This window comes from Falco biarmicus, chromosome 3, assembly GCF_023638135.1.
Source record: "Falco biarmicus isolate bFalBia1 chromosome 3, bFalBia1.pri, whole genome shotgun sequence".
NCBI classification, from domain to species: domain Eukaryota; kingdom Metazoa; phylum Chordata; class Aves; order Falconiformes; family Falconidae; genus Falco; species Falco biarmicus.
The window spans coordinates 35,135,172-35,160,542 of NC_079290.1; the positions used below are offsets into that span (position 1 = coordinate 35,135,172).

Below are 25,371 nucleotides of genomic sequence, written 5' to 3' on the forward strand. Positions count from 1 at the left end.
AAATTAATTTCTGCTTGAGGCTAGACCCAAATAAGAAGATGTAAAATAATTTTAAGATACAGATCTGTCAGACAGTTGTTTTTCTGCAGAAATGCTGTGCTAAAAAAGGAAATTCACAACAAATTTGAACCTTCTGGGATTTAGGTCCCCCCTTCACATACTGAACAGCAATGCAAATCAGCAGGGATGCTGCTGGAGCTAACAGTTATGTTAGATTCCTGAGCACTACCCTAAGCATATCTGTAGTTGTTCAATGAGTATGCTTGAAGTTAATAATGTGTTTAGCAGCTTTCAGAAGCAAAGCCTAAATCTTTCTGTCCTCCAAGTATTTTTAAGGCCTAATTCAAAATAGAAATTCTTTTATTCTGGATTGGGTGGCTTCACAATGACATTGACCTGCTTCCACAGCACTCTAACCGTGTCCCTGCATGCCTAGACAGGGTCTCTATATAGTTCCCAGGTGACCTGTTGGTACTTCCACATTTGTATGTCACTTTTTTAAGTTTTAATTTTTTCAAGAGCTTCTTGTTCATCTATGCAGGCCACCTGCTACCTTCGCATGATTTCATGTTCATCAGGATGAACCGTGCCTGAACTTTAAGGACATGATCCTTGGAAAACAGCCAGCTCTCTTGGGTCCCTCTTTTCTTTGGGACAGTGTTGCGTGGGGTTATTCCAAGCAGTGCAAGTCTGTTCTCCAGCAGTCGAGGGCTGTGATTAATGGGATCTTCATCTGGTAGGAATTAGGGTATTAAATTACATTTAAGAGAGAAGAAGAAGAAGTGGAGGTAAATTCAAGTCTAGTGAATGGCAAAACTTTTTGCTGAATTCATTAGGTCCATGATGCCTTTTAAATTCTCAGTATTGGCATATTTTTTTTTCCTATGAACTGTACCAGGAATGCTAGAGATGTATAAAGAAGAAGTATAAGTGGAATAGTAAACTGAAGAACAAAGAAGAATCTGGATATGTGAATGACTGGATGTATAAGTCGAAGAAGAGATGATACGTGCTTATCTGTCTGTCATCTAGTTCCTACAGCTGAAAAAAAAATGATGTGCCTCACATTTAGGCTCATGCTAAATTTCACATAGGTGAGATTAAAGGCAATTATTTCCACACAGATTATAAAACTATAAAGAATAAAAAAAAGAATGTAGATCAGGAACTGAGGCATGACTAATTATTCTTATACTATTCCAGGCAAGAGTGGATTTAATGACTTGGACACAAGCAAATTATATGGGTATAACACATTATAGACATCAGTTTTTCTGTATTAATTACTTACGTGTATCCAGCATAAATGTAATGCAGGTTTCTCTTCAGAGATGCAGAGCACTTTGAACAAGTTTGAAGCCTCAAACACTTCACAATAAACAAAATTGTGCAACCCTGTGCAGCGCTTCTGCTTAGTTACCTTAAAAATTCTTAAATGTGTCTCAAATATCCAAAAGTACTCTTAAAATATGTAACAAAGGAGACTGAACAAGCAATAGTTTCTATCCGTCATACTGTGTTGTATACAGTCAGTTTTTCCATTAGATGTCTACATTAAGACAGTTTTTTCTAGCCAAGTTTCCTGAACATGCTTATGAAAACTCCACATGTGGTAAGTGTCAAAGCTTGTTTAAATGGCCATATAGCACATCTACTGTTTCCTGTTTATCCACTAAATCAGCTATCTTGTCAGAGAAGTAAATTATATTGCTTCAACATAATTTGCTCCTAATTATTTTTACCATCTTATTATCCTCTAGGTGTTGATAAATCGATTGTTTAATAATTTGTTCTAGTACATTTCTGGGAATCGAAGCTGGGCTGACCTGATAATTTTCTGGGTCTTCCTCTTCTTAAAATAATGACTGTCCACACCCACTGCTTTTCTGCCTTACAAGACCTCCATAGGTTTTTGAAAACAATCCCTAATAGTCCACACAGAGATTCACTTAGTACTTTAAACACTCTAGGGTGAATCTCATCATACCATTTCCATTGAATTCACTTATTCAAATTCTGGTTAGCCAATTCTATTATTCCATACCCTCTGGTTAAAATTGATTTTCTTAAATAGCTGGTCAGCTAACCTCTTTTACTAAAGCAATACAAGCCTTTTCTGTATCATCAACTGTCTGCTCTCCTTTCTCGCTAAGTAACAGCAGTATAAAAAACCAGAGTAAGTTACTCTGACAATCTTTTTGTGCCTTTTATATGTTCTGTGCCTTAGCCTTTCTGACATCCTGTTGTTAGATGACTCTGCTGTTCTTTTCTACTCATTCCAGTCATGGGGTTTTGATTCCATATTTTGTGCAATTCCTTTTCACTTTTCAGGATGTTAAAGAAACTTGATGCTGTTGTATTATTTCTTTATTCTACCTTAAACACAGTCAGTGCAAGATTTTCTGCACTCCTTTTGTCCCTAAAATTTCTTTCTAAGATATCCTACTTACAAGTTCTCTGAGCTCATTGAAGTCTGTCCTTTCTGAAGTCCATTATCCTATTTCTATTGCTCTCAGTTTTCCCTTTTCACAGTGAATATTTTGTGATAACTAAATTTTTAACCAATGCTTCTCTTAGTCAAAATCAAATCGAAAATAACCACATCCTTCTTAACTTTCTCCACCTTGTGGGTTGACACTGGCCAGCAGCTAAGCACCCACACAGTTGCTGTCTCAATCCTCTACCATTGTCCACTTTCAGGTTGAAGGAAATAGTAGAAAGAGTAAAAGCTATAAAGCCTCATGGGTTGACATAAATGTGGTCTAATTATGGAAAGAAGAAGGGAAAAAAACAAGTGATGCAAAGGCAATTACTTTCTACCTCCCACAGGCAGCCCAGGCAGTTTCCAAGCAGCAGCTACTTTGGAAGGTAAAAAATCCCCAGTTTTTGTTTCTGAGCATGTTGTTTTATGATATAGAATATCCCTTTGGTCAGTTTGGGTCAACTGTCTCAGCTGTATTCCTTCCCAACTTGCCTACTCCCAACCTACTCACTGGGAAGGCAGAATAGGAAAAAGATAAAGTCTTGAGGCTGTGCAAATGCTGTTCAGCAACAGCCAAAACATTGGTGTGTTTTTATAATAAATCTGAAACATGGCACCATATGAGATCCTGTAAAGAAATTTAACTCCATCCCAGCCAGATCCAGTACAATGTTTTGAAATTAGTAAATGTTTGCAATGTTGTCAAGAACTCTGTAAGCTATTGATCTCCCTATATACTATTATGCTAGCAGATACTGAGATAACAGAAGTTCTCCATTACTATCGGATGAAGGCTTGCTAGTTGCTCAGAAAAGCTTCTTATAATCTTCCAGAGAAATAGTCTGTACTAGATCCATGAAAGGACACAACTGTGAGAGACTGTGGGTGAGGCCCACCATCACCACAGCAAATGTGTTGTCTCAACACTGCTAAACTCATGCCATCACCACAGTGAATACATTGCTAAGGCAGGAAGATAACACCACTGCCACAGAAGAGATTTAAGGCAGGAAGAAAACACCACTGCCACCGCAGAGATTTATCTATACCTTGTTAAAGGAGAAAACCGACTGACGCCGTGGAGCAACGTGGGGGAGGCTGATCCTGCAATACTTAACCAACCCCCTGTGCATGGGCCCAGACTTGGGGTGAGGGGGGTCAAGGTGCCTGGAGGCCCAGAGGAATGTTGGGCACGTACACCATTGCCAGGTGGGGGGTGTGGTTGAGAAGAACAGCTTGTAACAACTCTACATAAACGAAACCAACCAACATGGGATGGAACGTTCCCCCACTGGACTTGAAAACGAATCGGACTGTCAGGACGCTGCAGCTCCAAGGTGGTAGCTATCGCTCTGGACTCTTTCCTTTTTTTTCCTTATTTCTTTCCTTTCTTTCTCTCTTTATCTCTCTCTCTCCCTTCGCATTCACAGATTTATTGTTGGTCAAATAAAGTTCCTTGGCTCTTGACTCAGTTTTGAGTCTTAATTCTGTTCCTGAGAATACAAACAGAACCACACTCCAGTCTCAGACTGGCATGCGACATTGTAATTGTGTCATGGTCAGGATTTTCGGTGACACAGAAAGTGCCAGATTCTTTATGAGAGACTCCTGTGTGTGTGTGTGCCTGAGATGTACCTTGGTACAAAGTGAGTGCAGAGTCCAGATCCGCGGTTCTGTTTGTCTGTGAGGAAAACAGCCGGAGAAGGATGAAGTGATAGAATCGAACGAGAGGCGAGTCTCTGAAAAAGTTTAAAAGTGTGACTTCCTGAGAGTGAAGGGGCGGGTAGTAGTAGAGAATTTCCAGTGAGGCCTTCTGAGGATGAAATAACCCCTTTTTGGTGAAATGGGTGCCCACACTTCTAGAGGTGTTTGTAATGTTTCCCCCACTGAAGTATGGGGCGGAAATTTATATAAACTGGATGACTTTTTGGGAACCTATCATGCTTGCTCAGCTCCCCAAGGATGAGAATGGGCAAAAAATCAGTGGTTCCAACCACAGACTATAGTGTATAGGATCATTATATTGCAGAAGAAGGCTAAAGTTAGGCCTGGGAAGGGAAAATCCATAATTTATGTAGTTTTAGGAGCAAGTTTGGCAGTAGCCATGGAAGATGGGAGCCAAAGATTGTGTCAAGATGATGCCATGGTAGATTCCTTGAAAATGGCAGTTAAAACACTGAGAGAGCAGTTAGAGGAGACAAAACAGCTATTAGAAGAGGAGAGAAACCAGAATGCTTTGCTAAAAGAAACATTAAAAGAAGAAGTGTGGAAAGAAAGGGACTCATTTCAGGAGATGAAGTCGAAGTTAACAGAGAAAGGGATTAGACAAATATATCCCCAGGGGGATTTACAGAGAGCAAAAGAGGCAGCAGAAAACCCTCCTCACTTGTATCCCCTAGTTAAGACTGAGTATTTATATGAGACAGACAACGACACTTGTCCCCAGATTGTTACCCAAAAGGCTCTGTTTACAGTGACTGAGTTAGCAAAATTAAGGAAGGATTTTGCAAGGACTCCAAAGGAATCTGAAACAGAATATGTTTGGAAAGTGTCCTTGTCAGGAGGGGATGGGATTTTGTTGTCAGAGAAGGAAGCAGAAGGATACTGGGGTCCAGGTGTGTTTTTAACTACTGGCAACCATTGGGCCCCATGGTCATTAACACAGGAGCACAAATCACTGCACTGATGCAGGGTGAGGCAGAGCAATGTGGAGTTTTGACTTAGTCTAAAAACCTAATTGTCTTAAATGCTTCAGGGAAAACTCAATCAGTACCTATGGCCTTGGTAACATTATGGTTGCCTGGGGAGGCAGACCCAGTTAACATTGGTTGCAATAGGCCCTTTTCTGACAAATCTTTTGAGTATAGATATATTGAAGGGCAGACAGTGGTATGATACCCAGGGGAATTCATGGTCCTTTGGCATTCCTCAGATCAGAGAATTAGAAATGTCCTGGGAAGAAGCGCGCCTGTTGCAAGCAGCACCTACCCTTCCCCCTTCCAGGATGACTAATGTGAAACCCTGTCCCTTGTCATTAGGGGCCCAGGAGGGTATAGCTCCTGTGATTGAGGATTTTAAGCAACAGGGCATTTTAACATTCACCCACTCCCCATACAATTCCCCAGTGTGACCAGTTCATAAGTCAAATGGGAAGTGGAGATTGACTGTAGATTATCAACGATTTAATGCAAACACTGGTCCCTCGACAGCATTGGTGCCTAATATAGCTGAGCTAATCTCACTCATTCAGGAACAGGCTCATCCGGTGATGGCCACAATTGATGTGAAAGGTATGTTTGTCATGGTTCCCCTGCAAGAAGAGGACCGTGATCATTTTGTTTTCACATGGGAGGGAAAACAGTATACCTTTACTCGCCTTCTTCAGGGTTATAAACATTCTCCCACCTTAGCACATCATGCTTTGGCAGAAGAATTAGCCCAAATTCTCCCAGAACCAAAAGTTAGAGTTTATCAATACATCTATGACGTTTTGATAGTAGGGGATCAAATTATTCCAGTACAGGTGACACAAGGAAAGATTATACAGGGCTTAGAGTCCCTGGGACTCCAGATACCAGAGGAAAAGATACAAACTGCTGCAAATTAAGTGAAATTTTTAGGGATATGGTGGAGAGGAGGTTCAGCCTGTATTCCTCAGGACACCCTTTCGACACTAGAGCAGTTAAAATTCCAGAAAATAAAAAGAAGCTGCAGCATGCTTTACGCTTATTGGTCTTTTGGAAAAAAACATTCCAGACTGCAATAATCGCAGGGCCCTTATATGACCTGCTGCGAAAAGGAGTAGCTTGGGAATGGGCTCCAGCCCAGGATGAAGTGTTACAGCTTTTGGTGTTTGAATCAAACACCCACCAGACTTTGGGTTCTATTCATCCCACTGACCCTGTTCAGATTGAGTGGAGGTTTGCACACTGAGGATTGTTGATTCATTTTTGGCAAAAAGGACCAGAAGGTCCTACCTGCCCGATCTGATTTTACTCCAGGAGCTTTAAGGATGCTGAGAAACAGTACTCTAATTGGGAAAAAGGATTGTTTGTAGAAAGTGTTGCTCTTGGAGAAGCAGAGCGAACCATACGCCAACAGCCTCTAATTTTGAGGGGACCTTTTAAGGTAATTAAACCTGTGTTAGCAGGAACTGCCACCTGCTGACGGGGTGGCCCAAAGAAATATTGTGAGAAAATGGTATGCTAAGATTGAACATCATTGTAGTGTCTTTACTGTCACTGAAGGCACCCCTAAACAGTTAAATATCCAAGTAACAAATGCCCTGGAGGGGGATACCCCTCCCCCTTCTGTGGTAAAAATCACTCCTGCTTTTTCGGAGGAGTTGCAGAATGTGTGGTTTACAGATGCCTCTGCTAAGAGAGAGGGTAAACAATGGAGATACCGAGCTGTAGCTATTAATGTAGATGGTAACAGGGAAATTATTACCGAAGGTGAGGGCAGTGCTCAAGTGGGAGAGTTAGTGGCAGTGTAGAGTGTGTTTAATAGCAAGCAAGGGGTTAAGACTCCGGTGTATATTTACACTGACTGGTTTGCAGTGTTCAAAGGATGCACGGAATGGCTCCCTTTTTGGGAACTGAATAACTGGGAAGTAAACCAAGTGCCAGTGTGGCAAAAGGAGAAGTGGCAAAACATATTAGATATTGCCAAACATGGGGATTTTGAGGTAGCATGGGTACTGTCTCACCAGGAAAGGGGCACTGGCAGGCGAATGGAATGACAGGGCAGATGAGCTGGCCAGAATTGCCCCTTTGCAGCAGGAAAATCAAACCGGGGAAAACTGGGACAGACTTTTGGAATGGCTACACGTTAAGCGTGGTCATTCAGGGTATAATGATTTATACAAAGAGGCACATGCCAGAGGTTGGCCTGTCACTCGGGAAACTTTCAAAACCTGTATTTCAGCTTGTGAACAGTGCAGGCTCCGACTAGAGTGACACCCTATGGAAGATTCCCCCCTTCATTTGAAAGATAAAAAGTGTCTCTGGGAAACTTGGCAGATAGATTACAAGGTCAGAAGGGAAGCAGTACATATTAGTAGGCGTGGAAGTGATTTCTGGCCTAGTTCAAGCTGAAGCATTTCCATAAGTGACTGGGGGAAATACAGTGCGAGCCCTGAAGATTTGGTTTAGTTTTCTCCCCAAAACCTGATTCCCTTCAGTCAGACAATGGCAGTAATTTTACTGCTGCCACAGTGCAGGAGTGGGTGAGGGAAGAGAGAATCAAGTGGGTATTCCACACCCCATATTATCCCCAAGCTAATGGGATAGTAGAACGAACTAGTGGACTCTTAAAATGATTTCTGAAACCTCACAAGACACATTGGGTGGAATGCCCTTGGGATGCAGTTACCCAAGTTAATGATTGCTGGGGAATAAATGGATGTCCTCGACTGAATGCCTTTTGTCCTAAATCCCTGACTTTGAACCCAAAGTCTCAGACTCTTAGTATTCCCGGAGAACGAGTTTTTTCTCCTGGACAGCCTGTGTTGGTAGAAATGCCAGCCATTGGAGCCGTTCCTCTCATGCTCACTGAACCTCTTAATAAATATGCTTGGAAAGCCAAAGATGCTCATGGAAAATAATATAAAATCAACACTAGGTGGATTGCTCCGTCCTTCTAATAACAATTTACTTCTGGTTCCTTTGAAGGAACCCTGCCTGTTTTTCTTTTCATTTCTAGGTGAGGACTCTGGAGCCTACCTGAAAAAAGAAAAACCCATATGAAGCTGCTGATCATCTGTGTGGCTCCATCAGTATTTGCCTTGTTAATATTTATAGGATGTTTAGTATATCATTGTTATGTTATAAGTTTAATTTTTGTTTAATAGGTATCTATGTTACACATATATTGGAATAAGTAACAATAATTGCCTATTTACAATTCATATAACAATGTAGACTGGTTAAAAATAAAAATAAAAAAGCAAAGAAGGAAACCGCTAGAAAAGCATAGATGAGGATATTGTAATGCTTTTTATATTTTTCCACCTCAGCCATAAGCTCTTGATGTGTGACACAGACCCTCTGCCTAAACAACAAAAAGAGAAAAAGAAAGGTTTTGATCCCCTTTATGATTAACCATCTAGGTTAAACGTTTTGAAAACACCCACCTTACAGAATGCTTAGAGGGGGAAATGCACACTCTAGACCTTTCCTCCCTGGCAAGTGACGTGGCAATCTAATGGTGAGAAAACATTACATTGAAATCAAAGCCCTGTCGTTTGGCTATACTGCCATAAATGTTACTGTTAGCAAACTTACCAGAGTGGCAAGCTCAGCAAATGGGTCTGGGATTTCATCTGGACACTCGGTAGCCATCTTTTATCACATGAATGATCTGTGTATGCTTTTGAGCATAATTTTAAACCCCACAGAATGTACTGGAACAATCTGGAAAGACCGCACATATGAAATCCCTATAGTCTAACCACGATAGTGATGCATGTTTAAAAAGAATGTGTTAAGAAACTATAAGTATTTATAGTTCATTTAAATAATATTGATTCTTATTGTTACTTAAGTAGAACATATAGCTATAATAATTATTTTAGTTTTCTTTTATAGGTTGTTATTATTATATATGTATCTTACCCAACCCTTTTGATTTAATTTGAAAACTGTGTGTTGGACACAAAATAAATTCAATGAACTACTCGACAGCCAGTAAACAACAAATAACAATTTATTAACAAACAAGAACTAGAGACTGGATAACAGAATAACAACCCAGCAAAGTCTCATGTGACAAAAATAAAAAAAACCAGCCTGGAGACTTCTTCACTCATGAGTCCAGCACAGTCCCGAATAATGTTGGGGTGGTAACTTCCTCTGTTTCCTCCACGATACTCTGTACCTGGTCCTTGGTGTTTTCTTCACAAGGTGACAAAGATGAACAGGAATGAATAACAGGTCACATGGTAACTTTGCTGGAGATTAATATTTTTCTTTTGTTTATACCACGATCTCCCACACTTTGTTTTGGTATTCCATGAGATCCACTACTTGGGAAGAATTGCGAAGAGGAGATTGCACTCTTCTGTACCGGTGTGACCAAAAGCACTCACAGAAACACATACTGATGGTTGCCATAATCACAAAAATGCAAAGGCCGAACAGCAAAGCTGTGCAGTGTGTCGTCTCCTGCTCCCATCTTCTCAAAATGGCAAGGATTGTTTGTGGTGGGACGAGCGAGTTGTCCATGACCCTCCTGGTCAAGTTTCAGGCTAACACCCTGACCAAAATTAAGGCTTCCCTGCACAATGAAAAACGCATGCGCAGCCACAACTTGGACCCAGCCTTAAAGGGGCATGAAAATTTACCCTTTTAAAATGCCCACCTCCCGGCTCCTGACTCTCAACCCCCACAGACAAACCTTATATGTGCTAAAAAATGTTTGGGTTTTTTATTGTTTGTTATGTGGTCTTGCTATGCTGATGTTTTTATGATGTATCATTCCATGTTTTATACATTTGATTCAACATGTTGCAGAGTGTTATTCTTTATTTTCTTTTACCTAAATTCACAACAGAAGTTTCTAGACCCAGATGGTACATGCGCATTAAGCTAAGGGGACATGGAAATCTATTTCTGCTACTGCATATTCTGATCCCAGCTTTGGCAGAGCAGGGCTGCAGACCGTGTAGACCACGTGGACTGCAATCGCTTCGCTTTGTGTTGTCAAATTTGCGGGAAATAATGGAATACCTGTATGTTCTTGTACCAATTTGTTTTGCAACCTTTGTTTTGCTAAATATTGCTGTAATTTTTATGATTATACTTATTACTTGCCCTTGTGAATGCACACCTTGTAATTGCCCTTGTAACCCTTCTTCTTCTTCTTTTGCTCCTGAAATCAGGGACCATGAAACAAGGTTGTAACAAATTTTGGTTTTGTAATGCTAGTTTACTAGAGATGTTGTTAGTTATTAGATGTTGTTAATTATTGTGGTACGTGTTACCTCTATTCCTTCCTCCTTTCTCTGCTCTATCATTCATGCCACCTCAGAGAACCATTCATAAGTTAGCAATGTTGAGCCACGGGGAGGTGTGAGAGACTGTGGGTGAGGCCCCCCATCGCCACAGCAGATGTGTTGTCTCAACACTGCTAAACTCATGCCATCAGCAGGAAGATAACACCACTGCCACAGAAGAGATGTAAGGCAGGAAGAAAACACCACTGCCACCGCAGAGATTTATCTATACCTTGTTAAAGGAGAAAACCGACTGACGCCGTGGAGCAACGTGGGGGAGGCTGATCCTGCAATACTTAACCAACCCCCTGTGCATGGGCCCAGACTTGGGGTGAGGGGGGTCAAGGTGCCTGGAGGCACAGAGGAATGTTGGGCACGTACACCATTGCCGGGTGGGGGGTGTGGTTGAGCAGAACAGCTTGTAACAACTCTACATAAACGGAACCAACCAACATGGGATGGAACGTTCTCCCATGGACTTGAAAACGAATCGGACTGTCAGGAGGCTGCAGCTCCAAGGTGGTAGCTATCGCTGTGATCTCTTTCTTTTTTTTTCACTTCTTTCTTTCCTTTCTTTCTCTCTTTATCTCTCTCTCTCCCTTCGCATTCACAGATTTATTGTTGGTCAAATAAAGTTCCTTGGCTCTTGACTCAGTTTTGAGTCTTAATTCTGTTCCTGAGAATACAAACAGAACCACACTCCAGTCTCAGACTGGCATGCGACAACAACCTAAGACTCTTTGAAGTTTCCGCATAACTTTCTACAGGTCTCTCTCTTATCCCCATCTTGTCTGTAGAACAAGTACTTATGGGAAACCATTCACAAGCGCAGAGCTAGAAGTACATATAAATGCCAGAAAGCACAGAACACCTTCAAAAATCTTTTGAAATACTGACACAGGGACACAGTGGACCATGGCTACCAGTAACACCTACAGCACTTAATAGCATGCGGGTGAGAGTAATAATAAAGCAGGGGTTATTATCTCCAAAAAGAATATTTCTATCACTTCAGCTGAGGACAATTATGATAACATTTTACGTTACTATTATGTACCATGCAGGTTCAGATATAAATGCTCCTGACTGTCTCATTCTGAGATCTAACCCTTGAATTTCCATCTGAAGCTTTCGGACCACATCAGACTTGAAAAAGTCCTGTTCAGATGTGTCTGATTTCATTGCTGACCTGTTGTTCTCAGAGACAGTCTATCTGCATTTCAGCCACAGTACAAATCAGCCCTAACTCCTTTAATGTATCTGGAACATATATTCTGTAGTACTTCTCTGAGAAGAGAGGTTTATTGAGCAGAAATTCATGTGTGCGTGTTTGCCTGTCAATCCCCCTAACAATCTGTAACGCTTTGCTAAGCTTAATTGATTTGGAAAAAAAAGTGGGTTTTTTTCAAGTTTGTACAAGCTATATGAAAAAAGGTACCTGGGAGTAGGACAAAGACACTACCAATGCCCTCCTGAACACCCAAGAAAGAAGTACAATCTTGTTAGAAGTTGGTTCTCACCCTTGACACACTAATCAATGAGAAACCAGTTCTGTTGCTCTGAAATTATTAGTTATTTCACTGATCCCTGCAAATAAAAAAAGCCACAAGAACCAGGTAATATCCAAGCAATAAAGCATAAAGATTAAAAACTGAAATATCACTCAATTAAAAAAAAAACAAAACCAAACAAAAAAGAATATTGATTGTAGTTCTAAAAGTAAGGACATTAATAAACGCTTCACAAATCACCACATCAGTCTTTTTGTCAGTAGGCTTAGTAAATGACAGATTTATATTTTTATTGTGCACTTCATTATAATTTTGTTAAACATTATATTTTTATATGGGCCTAAAGTCTGCTTCTCTTCTCCTGCACTTCCCTTTTCACTGTAGAAAAAGTAAAAGGAATTGTGGAAGGAAAATTAAATTAACAGTGTATAAACACATAAATAAATATATTTTTAATGCAACACATATTTAAATTCAAAGCTTGAATTCCAGACTGAGCATTTTGATGGGGTCTTACACCTCTCAGTGCTCACCAAGAACAACCCCAGTGGCTTTAACTTCCCTGGAACAAAACCTGTCCAAGGCAATTGTATTCTGCTACTTCATCCTAAAGAAGTATCACTGTCAAATATTTCTTCAAATAGCTTTTTAGTATAGCAAGACTATATGTGTAATACCTCTAACAGTTTAAAGCTGCAGCCCCTTATTTTGGATTTTTCTTGCACTGGCAAAAGGCATCCATGGTGTGAATACTGAGAAGGCAGAGACCAGCTTTTTGGCCTCAGTAAAACATAAGGTATTTTCACTAAGAAATAAAATTCTGGTCTAACTAATTTAGTTTTATCTATTTTTCTGAATGACTGTATTTTAATTTAAATATCCTAAGTATTTTCTGTCTTTACAGCAAACTCTGGTGTTTGTTTCCAAACAAAAGAAGGGCATTATATGCATATTGTAATATATGCATATGAATCTAAGTATAAGTCAGGAATTTAGTTTGCTGGGCTTACTTCTAGTTAGTGTAAGTTAATTTTTAAGACAAGCATCATATCAGAGTTTATCCCTGGCAGTTAGAACATCTTGCTCCAGAATAAGTCAACAGATACATGTAGTGTCAGACAATACAATACTGGCTCTCACTCATATACAAAACTTTTTGGTGTGTACAAGATCTTGATTATATTTTGTATGAACAACAAAAAGTGAATGGAAAAAAATTCCTTTGTCTCATTCATGGCCTCCTCAGTGACATTGGTAGATACATTTCATGTTACCATAATTTTTCTAATAAAAATTGAATTGTAGTAAGTTAATATGAAATCTCACTTACCTGTAAAGTGCTGAAAGTGGCCGCTTGTTGCCAGGTTTTGGTCTGTATGGTTTTGGTTCTCCTGCCATGTTGATATCTGAAAGCAAACATGTGACATTAGTAAGCCAAACGTCTGGAAGTTAGAGTGAGTTTGCAAAGGCACCTTCCAGACACTGAAAATGAGTAATAGACAGTGAAAATGGACAGCATACCTAATACACCTTTCTAGTTTTTACCACTTCTGAATTAATGCTATAAAACATTCCTAAAAATTCTTACTGTAATGCATGAGGATTTTAGGCAAAATGTCAGTTATTTGTAACAGAGAGAAATGACCTTTTTTACACATACATGAGTTTCCACTCTTGAAGCTGAAGCCAATAATGGCTTTCAATTACAAAAGAAGATTTGAATGGTAATTTACATGTTGAGACAAATTATGATCTCAAATCAAATTCTGTTCTGGAGGACTATAACGGTTCTGAAGACTTCCCCTTTAGGATCTGGAGAAATGCACATTGGTCTTTAACTGCCACTTCACTATCCACTCAAAAAGTGACTTTTCAAAAGCAAATAAGACAGTATCTATTTCCTACCCCAAATACAGCTCCTTTTTTTTTCTTTCTTTTTTTTAATTTTTTTCTTTTTCTTTTTTTCTAGTTTAGAACTGCTCTGGCTTTCAAAACTGTATGGAGAAAGAGAAAATCTGGTTTTTGCACATGCTTTATCGTAGGCAGATACTTAAAATTCTCAACAACACTAGAAATCTTGCGCACACTTTTTAAAAGTTCACTTACATTACGCCTGTGTATTTATCTTTGAAATTTAAAATTATGTCAAGCTTATACAGACACTAGTCATGCTGGTTCTCAAATTACTGTCTCCTTTTGAATGATACTCAAAGACATACTGGGAATTACTTGTCCATAATTTTGATTGCTTGTAACAGTTACTCATGTAGAAAGAAGCACAGACTTTTCTGTGGAGAATACCTTGCCTGAGCCTAGGAAGCTTCCTATATAATTGCAAACCTATATTAAAAAGCTCCCCATTCTCCGATTGAATGTTGCAAAGTCAACATTACGACTAATCACATGGATAAGATAAAACTTCTGATTAGGAAACAAAATCCATGCCATCTGAGTGATGCTGCAGCTAAATCTTCTGCAGTTTCACTAATATACAAAAAAAAAAGTAACATTCAACAAAATCATCAGCGTTATTACAGTGTAAAATTGCTGTGACAGAACAATGTATCCCATTTACCATGGAATCACCTGGAAATCAAAACTTTCAAGGAAGCACATGCTCTTGGTAAAGTCTATGTTTAACCTGAAATTGAGTGTAGTGGAGGGAAAAGAAAATAAAGCTGAGGTGTAGAATGAGGAAGCACCACTGCCCAGTGCAGTGGTGCTAAAAGCCCAGACATTTTGATTTAAATTATTGTTGACTTGAAAAGCCACAGTAAAAGCTTGAGACTTACCGTCCAGATACTCTTATTTCACATAACGTGGAAAAAACAATTCATTCGACTTTTTTTAACAACCAGAAACATTGAAAATGTGTCCCCCTCAGATTTTTTGGCAGAAAAGATTTTTCCATTGGAAATTTCATTCTTCAAATATTTAAAAGAATTTTAAATATATTTTCCAATTAGATTTGATATTTTATTTAAAATTATATATATAAATGTATATAAATTCATATATTTATATGAAATGAAGATTTTTTTGTGTAGAACTATTTCAAATAAAATATATATTTTGGTAAAATTTTCTCTACATAAAGCATTTTAGAAGTAAATCTGATTGTAGTTCCTTTTGTAGGAGCTGTATCACTCTTAAATCAGAAGTTTCCATAAGATATTGTTTCTTGATTTACTTATCTCTCTGAAGTTGGATTAATATTGGGAGACAGTTTTCATACAACCCTGAAATGGTTTCCTGCCCTTAATTTTAAGCAAGTTTATTAAATTAAAATTAAAATTAATCTTCCCCTTCCATGGTTGTTAAAAATTCAGCTATGATTCCCTTATTATAAGAAATAAATTCTACTAGTGTTGACCCAACAAAGTAAACGTCAAACATTTCTGAAAGCACCTAAGGAATTTTGATAGCTGTGATGTATTTCCATTGGCTCCTGAAAATAACAGAATTGGAACAAATTTTTTATCCTGTGACCTTTATGATAATTAGACCTTTTTACACTATTTTAATATGTCAGCTTTAAGATCATTGACTGTATTAATTTTCAGCATCTCCTACTACAACTAGGTCAGATTTTAGGAAAAAAAGTAGAATGATAACCTGTTTCTGGGAAAAACCTGAGGCTGTGGGATTCATCTTCACATATTTTTAATGTCTCTCATCTGCTTCTCTTTCAGAGCTACAGCCCCGGTCACTATTCTTAGGGATATGAACATTAAAGGACTTCAAAAACTTTTTCACATCCTTCCAGGACAGATCAATACTATCTTGATTATTCTTGTAGACCTATGTTTGCAGCTCTACAACACCTACTTTTAACAAAGACAGGTAGTGTAGAAGACTAAGGGCTGTTTGTTATGTGTTCCCTTTATTTTAATCAAGTACTGTCAGAAAGGCAACACTGTAAGAAAACGCAGCTGCAAAGCTGTTCAAGATCAGTTAAGATCCCCTCATACTTAAATAAATCTCTAAATGTACCAGCAGAAAACAGTAAACTATGTTATACAGACAGTAATAGCCAGAATTTCTCTTTAACACAGGAAATAGTTCATGGAAAAGCTGTGCACATGGAGCTTTTCTGTTAATATGAAAGTGATTGAATAGCTCCCTGAGCGCCCTGTAGTAAGTTAAGAATGGATGTAGGAAATGGTTTGAAAAGTTAGAACAGATTTTCACCCCATTATTTTTCAGCACTATCTACTCCAACCTCAATTTTCTAACTAAGATTAGAAGTGAACTTGTCAACATTTCACAGGATAGATTATTTCTAGCCCAGCTGGAAATCTTGTGAGATAACTTGTTCTCTTGCTTCATTCATCATTAGTTTCACAGCAGACATTTACATCTACTAGGTCATAAACTGTGTGTCAAATAAATTTGTTCTCTGCAGCACAGAGATCTACCTGCACTAATGATTCCACCCTAAGGAATGCAGACAGGTATCACTCCTTATACTGTAAAATTAGCTACTGTACTTGTACATGAATATGAACCAAACAACTTGACAAAGGACACAGACATTCACATTGCTTCTATGTGGGCATGGAGCAGCGCAGGGACTCTCACGTTATTTTTTCTGCTTATATCCTATAAAAGTTCACTTAGATATCAATTTTAAGATAAATTCAACACTGAAATTCAAAATATTAAGGAATCACTATGAATAGAAAAGTGACTATGCATATTCCTGTTAGCACAGCAGAGGTTAGTTAAGGTATGAGGTCTAGATTTCATTCAAGGTTGCATGTCACCAGCAGAATATATCTAATTTTGAACATGATATTTTTATTTCTAATTATACTGAAAAGTACCTAGCAATTAATGGGGAGGGGGGACACGACACACTCTTAAAAACTATGCAAACTGTTTAGAAAGCAGTGATTGTATTCAGTGGCTACATAAATTTGTCTGAAAGAGCAAGTCAGCACAGCATGATCTGTGTTTCTCCTATTATCATTTCCTACCATTGCCTGCCTACCTCCTCTGGCAGTACAGTAATGACCAAAGAGATGCTGGTGAGTCTCCCATTTGTGGAGAGGCAGTATCAGCTAGACTTGATGCTCTGCTCATAGGTTCACTGCCAAAGCAATCCAGGAATCTGGTCCAGAAGACAACAGTAGCCTTCAAGCAAGCTTTATAAGTGTAAGCAATAATACCTAAAGGGTATTCATAGCCTAGAAGTATGTGACTACTTAGTATACTAGCCCTTCAGATTCTTCAAAAATTTTTATTAAAAAAAAAAAAACAAAAGAAACCAAACCCAAACCTAATCAACCATTTTGGTTCACAAAAACAAATGCCATAAACTAGAAAAAGCAATAGAATAAACTTCAACAGGCAATAGCTCAGCCCATGAAAACTGGGACTTTGAGGCTTTCTGCTGCAAAGCCAGGACCTGTGTCTCATGCGACATCTATACTATAAAATGAAATAGTGCCCTTTCTAGACACTAGTACTTCATTATCATTTGTATTAAATTATTAGGGTGGTTCCTGGCATGACTTTTATCCTCAGTTAACAAGGAGACTCCCATGCAATTTCTAGACATAGAGAATGAACATGACCTAGGGACCATTACTGACTGGCTTTTTAGTTGTGGCCACTATGCTTTTCAAGGTAAGACCCAGTGAGAGAGAACAGCTCCAGTTACCTATTATTAAGTATTACTGATGTGGCCTCTGAGTGTAGGCTCCATGTAAGAAAGACTAGGAACTAGGACCTGGAGCTAAGAAAACTCTAAGGGTCTCTGTAGCTCAACAGCTAATTTTCTAAGACATGTTTCATTAGATGTTCTTCCACCCATTCTTATGAATGGTTGCAGAAATTGAGTCATTCCTTGAAAAATCTCACATGCTTGACTTAAAATTTTGCATTTAAAAAGGTGCCATTTTATACTTCCAGACAAGCTGTGTTATTGACAAAACTTTAATGGAAGAAACGGTAATTAAAATTAACTTACAAGGAAAGAATTCACATACTGAATGTGCAATATATATCCAGACAGAGATGAAGATATAGGGAGATAAGGATGTATTTTATCATTTTTCAGATGACCCAAAGTATATGGGATAGAAGAGAAAGGAAAAGAGCTAGATGGAATTTAGAGAAAGCCTCTGGTCATGTGATTTATAGCAGAAGTGAACATCAGGAAAGCTAAAGCTAATCTATCCTTCTTTATACTCTTCCATCTACCAGTCTTAACCTCCCTGCTGTGTGCTAAAGGAATTTTAATGAAGTCATATGACATTTTTTACATCACAGACTTCCTTTCTTCTTTATATGTTACATTAAATACATGTCATGTCCTCCCTTTTCCCCATCTCTAGCAGGTGAAAAAAAGTGGAGAGGAAAGGACAGTTCTCAATTCTGTTCAGTTCTGTGCACAAATTGCACAGCTCTAGAGAGGAAACTTCCCAGAAAATTGAACACAAACTCAAATTAACTTTCAAGGCTAGGAAAATATTAAATGAAGGTCTGGATCACACATTTTCCTTTTCCATAATGGTATTAAAAATAATTTGCTTGTGGGGCTCTCAGCTGCAGTTGAATTTTCTCTTAGCATTGAAGTAATTTGAAGCCTTTTTTGTACAAAGATGACAGCTATTGTTAATGCTTCATACAGAAAGAAACGCTTGTTGAATAGTATATGAAATTGCTTTGTTCAACCATTTCTTCTTTCATTAAATGCTACTAAAATGAAACGAGGCTATAGGATCATATAAGCTATCATTCTTAACACCATTTGGTAACAGAAGTGTTAGGTATTGTCATGCTGGAAAGCCTGTTTCTGTTCTCCAGGGAACTGGGCTGGTGTGAGGACAGGTGACAGCAAAAAGGGGAAATCCTGGCCTGTCTATACACCTGTCACAAACTGTTCCTTCTGAGTCCTGGAGACAACAATCTCCCCCTTAGCTGCAGAATAGATGCCAATGTGCTTCACAGCTGATGTGGACCATTGACCTGCATTGGTTTTTGTCTGCTTGCTGTCATCCCTGTGCATTCCACCCCAAGTAATGGCACAGTCACTAGGCAGAGCTTCCCGGCCCCGTTGGGTGCGCAGAAATGTCATGCCCAGGGAGAGGCATCACTTCTGCCCGGGGAAGGGGAGAATGCTAATTTGTGGTCTCTTGAAGACTGCCCATGGACTCCACTGTGATTCCAGTCTGTGGCTGAGACCTCACAAACTGCTGCTCTGCTGGTGCTTGCATCCTTGCAGATCAATTACTGTGATGGGGCAGGAGTTACACTGGTGGAAGGCTGGAGTACTGGGCTGCTGAAGGGGCAACACAGAGAAGAGGGCAAGTCTTGTGAAGTCCTTCCCATGGGAAAGAAGCCCTGTTGCTGGCAACCTTCCCCACTACTCCTCCTCAGCACTGGGCTTGTGGATTCCTGTACAGGAACATCCACATTGTTGTTTTGCAGGTGCAAGAGATTCAGACTCACCTATAAGGGACTATGTGGCCATTGCCACTTAACTGCAGACCAGTTGTAAGAGCTGCAAGAGTTTGGGTGTTGACTGTGGAATCCCCAAACTTGGTTTGTGCCATGGCAGCCATGAAGCTGGCTGTCACACAAGCACTTCAGCCCACCAGAGCCAAACTATAGATGCAGACAAGTATAGTCTTCCTGTAAGATCCTTTCAATTTAGTAAAGTTTTCAGCTGCTCTGTTTCCACCCAGAGAACAAGATTTCTACATCCCAATTACTTGGTTAACACATGGACTGGCCAATTCTGCAAGTGCAGAAGACTAACATTGCCATGAAGGTATAGTAAAGCAATAGAAAAGTACATCAGGAACCTTCTGCTACCTTCAGGGAAAAAAGACAACTGTTTTAATGTAAATTTAGCCAGGAAAAAAAAATAATGATCAAGCAGGGACTCTCATATGATGCCAGGCCCGGTTTGCACTGTGCCTTCTCATTGTTGCTGTTAATGGGAAACAGAACTGGTCTTTGAGTTACAACTGTTTTCAAACAGTGAGTTGTGCAAGAAGACCTTTCTTTCTTTGCCTTCTCTTGATCACAATAAAGATGCTGTTTACAAATAGAAACTAGAGCACCTGTCTTCTTCCAGATCAAGCACAGTCATTACAGGGCAGCAGTTAACAAACTCTTTGCTGCTTTTCTTTTGTAACAAAAGGTAGTTATTACCATGAGACTCAGACAAAGCTTAATGTTGACTAGATGTCTGATCTTCTCAGCAGTGCAATTAGCCCCAAGCAGCAACATTAAACAGTGTATTGGGGACAGAACATGAAAGTCCCTCACCTACCACTTTCAGAATTCAATATGATTTATTCTATGGAACATGCCCTGAACCTCAGTAATTTTTAACTCTTCCTCAAAATAATATTTTTTTTCTAATACTTGACTGCTTTCCTTGACCCACAGGCTTTTATCTAACTCTCCTACTAATGTTAGCTTCATGCTCCAAGCAGTAGTTTTTCATGACAATTGAAATCTATAGCATACAAAAGATTTCACTATCCCCATTGCCCCAATCCTTTTGTCTTTCTATTTTTCTTGCAGATAGTCAACTTTATTACTGCAAACATGAACAAACAATATTTTTCCTAAAACAACCATCACGGTAACAATATTTTGCCAAAACTTACCAATATTCTTTTGTCTGCATTTGTTAACCATATTTCTTGGACATTCCAACAAAATTTACTTACATTTGAAGAGCATTTCTTCACAATTTTGAAAAGTGAATGTTCCCAAGGCTTTCTGGGTGGCACAAGCAGAATGCCTTCCATAGAAATGCTTTCCAATGCACAGCTCATTCTGCATGTCACAGCAGCCCTGGGGTCTGTTCTGGTTTGGACAGGAGGACCCAGCAGCCCTAGGGGCATGGGGCAGAGTCGGCAGGGGATGGTGTGGGGCAGAGTATGTGGGTGGGCTGTTAGGTGGGAGGGCAAAGTGTGTCTCTGAAAGGATGGCTGCTTCTGTCCCTGGGGCTTGTTGGCATAACAGTCATCACTGAGGGGTAGATACATTTTTGATACCCTGAACTTTGCTGTCAAAACCTTCAAAGGTAGGGCTGACCTTGGAGGTATTCCCACAGGCTAGAGGCTTTCATCCAGGCTGAAAACAGATCAGACAGTAATCATGCAGTGGATTTCACTGTCTTGAAAAATGATGTCCACAGATCACAGGAAGCTGGTGGGGGAGAAAGGAATGGCAGGAGACAGCTCTGCAGCCGTAAGTGCACTTCCACTACTTTCCAGTACTGTTCCTCTGCAAGATACGCCTGATTTTGTCCTAATTCTTTGTCTTGAAATCCTTCCTCTGTTCTTCACTGTTCTTCTCTTTGTAGTAACCTAGCTTTCATCTTGGCCCCACCTCACTTCAACAAACATCCCGACCCAAACAACTACTCTCAACTTTCAGCTGTTCAATTATTTTTTCTATATACCCTCCTTCTGCTCATGATCTTCACGTTCCAGCTTTATCTGAATTAGGGGATCTATAGAGGATGTTCTTTTTAAGCTCCAAATATACTTTTGAATTGCACAGCACAAGTCTTACAGCATTTTCCTTGAGATACAGTAATTTTCTCAGTGCCAACTTTATGAAAATTTATGTCCCAAATTATAGACTCATAGAATCATAGATGGTTTGGATTTGAAGGGACTTTTAAACATCATGTAGTTCAACCCCCCTGCCAAGATGGGGACACCTTTCACTAGATTGAGTCTCTCAAAGCCCCATCCAACCTGACTGTTAGCACTTCCAATGATGGGGCATCCATCTCTGGGTTACCTCTGGGCAATCTGATCCAGTGTCTCACACCCTCATTTTAAAAACATTTTTCCTTATATCCAATATATTGTATATTAGGGTTCTGAAAAATTTTGTCTTTGTAACACAACCATTGTAAACCACATGACAGCGAGCCACAGAATTAGCTCATAAGCTTTCATGGAAAAACTTTACATATTCCCTTAATGAAATCACAGTTTTTTATATAAAATAATATGCTATAAAATAATATATATAGTGATACAAAGGAAAATGCCCTATGACACTTGCTAACCTAAAGTCTATCATTTTTATTAAAAGATCAGGGTTGGGTTGAATAAAATGACACCAGAATTGGAGATAATTCCACTGAAACTTGACACACAGGAGGAAACATTATTGTGCAGGTGATTTACAAACAAATGATATGCCAAATCCAATATTGCTGTATTAGCAATGCTTAGGTTCTAGCCATGTACTAACTGTATTTACTTGCCAGTGCAAGAAGTTCCCCAGTGGATTCAATTTGACAACCAAGGCACACAAAGGTATAGAAGCCTATTGCAAAACCAGGACATTTAATAATTGGAAATACTGACAAGCTTCAAAATGAATGATATGCAGTGTTGTTTTATTCAGGTCTCTGACATTTCTGCAAGGAAAATATAAAAATAATTGATAGGAGTAAACAAAATGCAATATCTCATCAGACTGATGGTGCATATACTGTAGTTTTATGCCTCCAGCTGCCCCAGATGCTTTGGAAGGAGACACAAGAACCTCAAACTAGTAAGAAACAAGATTATTTTCCTTCCATTCTCTTATCATCTTAGCATGATTCTCCTTCTAAAATGCTAAGTGGTTTAGGATTTCTTTAAGTCCTAAAGCATGATATTTTATCTCTCCTCCCATACTGATTTTGTTAGTACCTAACTGGTACTAACTGGATCTGGAAATCACTACAACTTCAAACAGCCTTACTAACTACATTAATGTCCATTTGCTCTGTTATTCTTACTAGTATATCACATTGGTGTATTTTTTAACCAAAAAATGTGTTTCTCAACAAGAAGTGAATCATGGTTTTGCCTTATAATCTCGCCACCCTTCATTCTTTCAAACCTTTCTTTTCAACCGCTATTCTCTTTTCCCCTCCGTAATAACCAAAATCATAGAAGTGATGTCAGAAACCCTTTCTGTAAACACAAAACATCATCCTTCTCCCTGAAATTTATTGTCCTTTTGCTGTTTACTTCTGTAGATTTACATTTGGTCTTGCATGCAGATATACTTTATATACTGCTTCAGAGGTTCTTTTGTAAGTAGTTTTAGATGTACTACATATTATTAATGGCATTAATTTGCATATATCATGAATCAATAAAAGGAAACATTGTAATAGGTTACTAAAAATCATATTAGGAAATAAAGTAGGTATTTTGAAACTCATTAAATTGAGTCTCAATATCAAAGGTACTACCAAAAAGTATATGACATATTCCATTTCAATTTCAAAGAAGTAAAAGTATAAATTACCATACATATTAATACACAGTGCTAGTGAAATTCTCAAATTGGTCATTCACCACCCTCTTATATTAACTGTATCCATGTTCTTCCCAGTAACATTTTCCATCTACATTAGCTTTGCCATACACAAAATATGTCTTTATTACCCACAAAGAAAATATATCATTTTGGTTCAGAGACCATAGGAATCAACAACTCCTCCATTCTAAGTTAATTCTTTTCCCCAGAAATCTGTGGGACCATGAGATTTCCAATTTATTTCTTCAGAATGTGATTATTTTGAGCAAACCACACAAACAGACAGCACAAATGTTTGTAAATGGCTTCAGAAACCAATCTCTACTGCAGTTGGCATAAGAAATATATAGAGCTAGACAAGACAAACACCCATTGGACATTCTGTTCCTGCAAGGCTTTTTGGGCTTATATCAGAGTCTTGTAAGGAGTCCAGAATTCTTATTTTTGTGTTGGGTCACACTGGAAGTCATAGTATTTCTTCTGCAACCTGATCATCAAGTTAAAACAGACACAACCCACTCCACCCTGCTAAAATTAAAATTTTCACCCAGGTTGCTAACCCCTATCCAAGGTTCCTGCATTTTCCTTTTGCCTCTTATATCTGTACATGTATACTTGTGTGTGAAGATATTCACAATAGAAGAATGTATTTTTAACTGGAACAATTTTTGTTAAGTTTGGCAATTCAACCTTATCACACAATTTCTGAAAATAGAAGGTTGCAAAGGAACACTGAGGAATATTGAATTCCTGAATCTGGAGTTAAATTATTGCTGTTGAAGTGAATGTTGTAGTCAATTGCTTTAATATAGCCAACAAAACATTCCTTAGTCTCAGAAATGTCATATATGAAACTGTTATCTATCATTATTGCTAAGGGAATGCTGGTGTCATAAACCTCAGTACCTACAGCTTTTAGAACTGTTAGATTATTTCTTTAACATTTTTTTTCCTCCCAGTGCAATGGGAAATTCCAGAGGCTGATCAAATGAAACAGCTCTCTAAGTTCACCTGGAAACATTAATCATCTGGACACACTGCATAAACCGCTAATCTCATGCCTGTCATTTAAAATGAGGAAAGGAGTACAAGGAAAGATTCAGGCAGACTTTTTAAAGCCTTAGCATTGTTATTTTAATTAATATTAAGTCTCAAATTAGGTGCCTAAATCTTGCATTGCAACAAATAAAAAAGGCCAGAGAAAATGATCCCTCTGAATAAAAATGAATGTGATTCAACACATTGCTTCAGCACAGTGTCTCCTATTCTTTTACCTGCTAATGTTCAGCTCCTTATCAGGCACTGAAGTTAACATCATGACATATTTTTTGCTTGAAAGCAGAGGCAGAGATACTACTAAACCCTAAAAATGTTTATGCTGACCTAATATACATTGGCCCAACAGCCTACAGCTAGCTGTGCATACCTTCACTCTGCTCCAACTTCAGCCTTACAATCCTTTCCCATAATGCCTGATACTACTTATCAATCTTGTAAGCATTTGTATTTCCATACTTAAAAATATTTTTACCTATTTTCCAAGCAATTAGACCAAAATGGAAAAGCAGTGCTCATGTAAGAAAGGAGACAACTTTGTATGGGAGTTTCAAAAGCTCCCAGTGTTAGTGTAACTTTTCATTTAAATCTGTGGTAAAATCAGATTTAGGTCAGGGTTTTTACTTTTCACTCTTCAATCATGTATTGTGTAATAATCAGAAGACTTGTCTTTTTTAAATAAAACAACTTACTGAGGTGGAGTGTAGTACACCCCAGTAAGAAGGAAGAGCGTTGCGGCCTTTTACATTTGCCTCTTGCTCATTCACATGGTCTCTGTCAACCTGAACTGTTTTAATTTAAGGAAAAGCACATCCAGCAACAAAGCCTCCCAAGGATTCAGGATGCCGCAGCCGGTAATGGAGGTGTTCCAAAAGTGACAATGGGAAATTCCAGCTGATTGCGTGATGTTTGCAGCTGTATTATGGAAAATGTTATATGGAGAATGGTTGTGAGCTTGTGTGCATGGCATTGCATTATCTATACTGCCCAGTCAGTATGCTCCGTACAGGACTGTATTGCTG

At 38.8% G+C, this 25,371-nt stretch overlaps 1 protein-coding gene across 6 annotated transcripts in view; it reads right to left on the reverse strand.

Annotated features, from left to right (window-relative positions):
* Positions 1-25,371, reverse strand: part of RALYL (RALY RNA binding protein like) — a 401,162-nt gene that overhangs the window by 73,606 nt on the left and 302,185 nt on the right. For all 6 annotated transcript variants that reach the window (XM_056332687.1, XM_056332685.1, XM_056332686.1 and 3 more), the window contains one exon: positions 13,317-13,392. In XM_056332687.1, the coding sequence (XP_056188662.1) occupies positions 13,317-13,392 (76 nt within the window). The remainder of the gene's footprint in view (positions 1-13,316; positions 13,393-25,371) is intronic.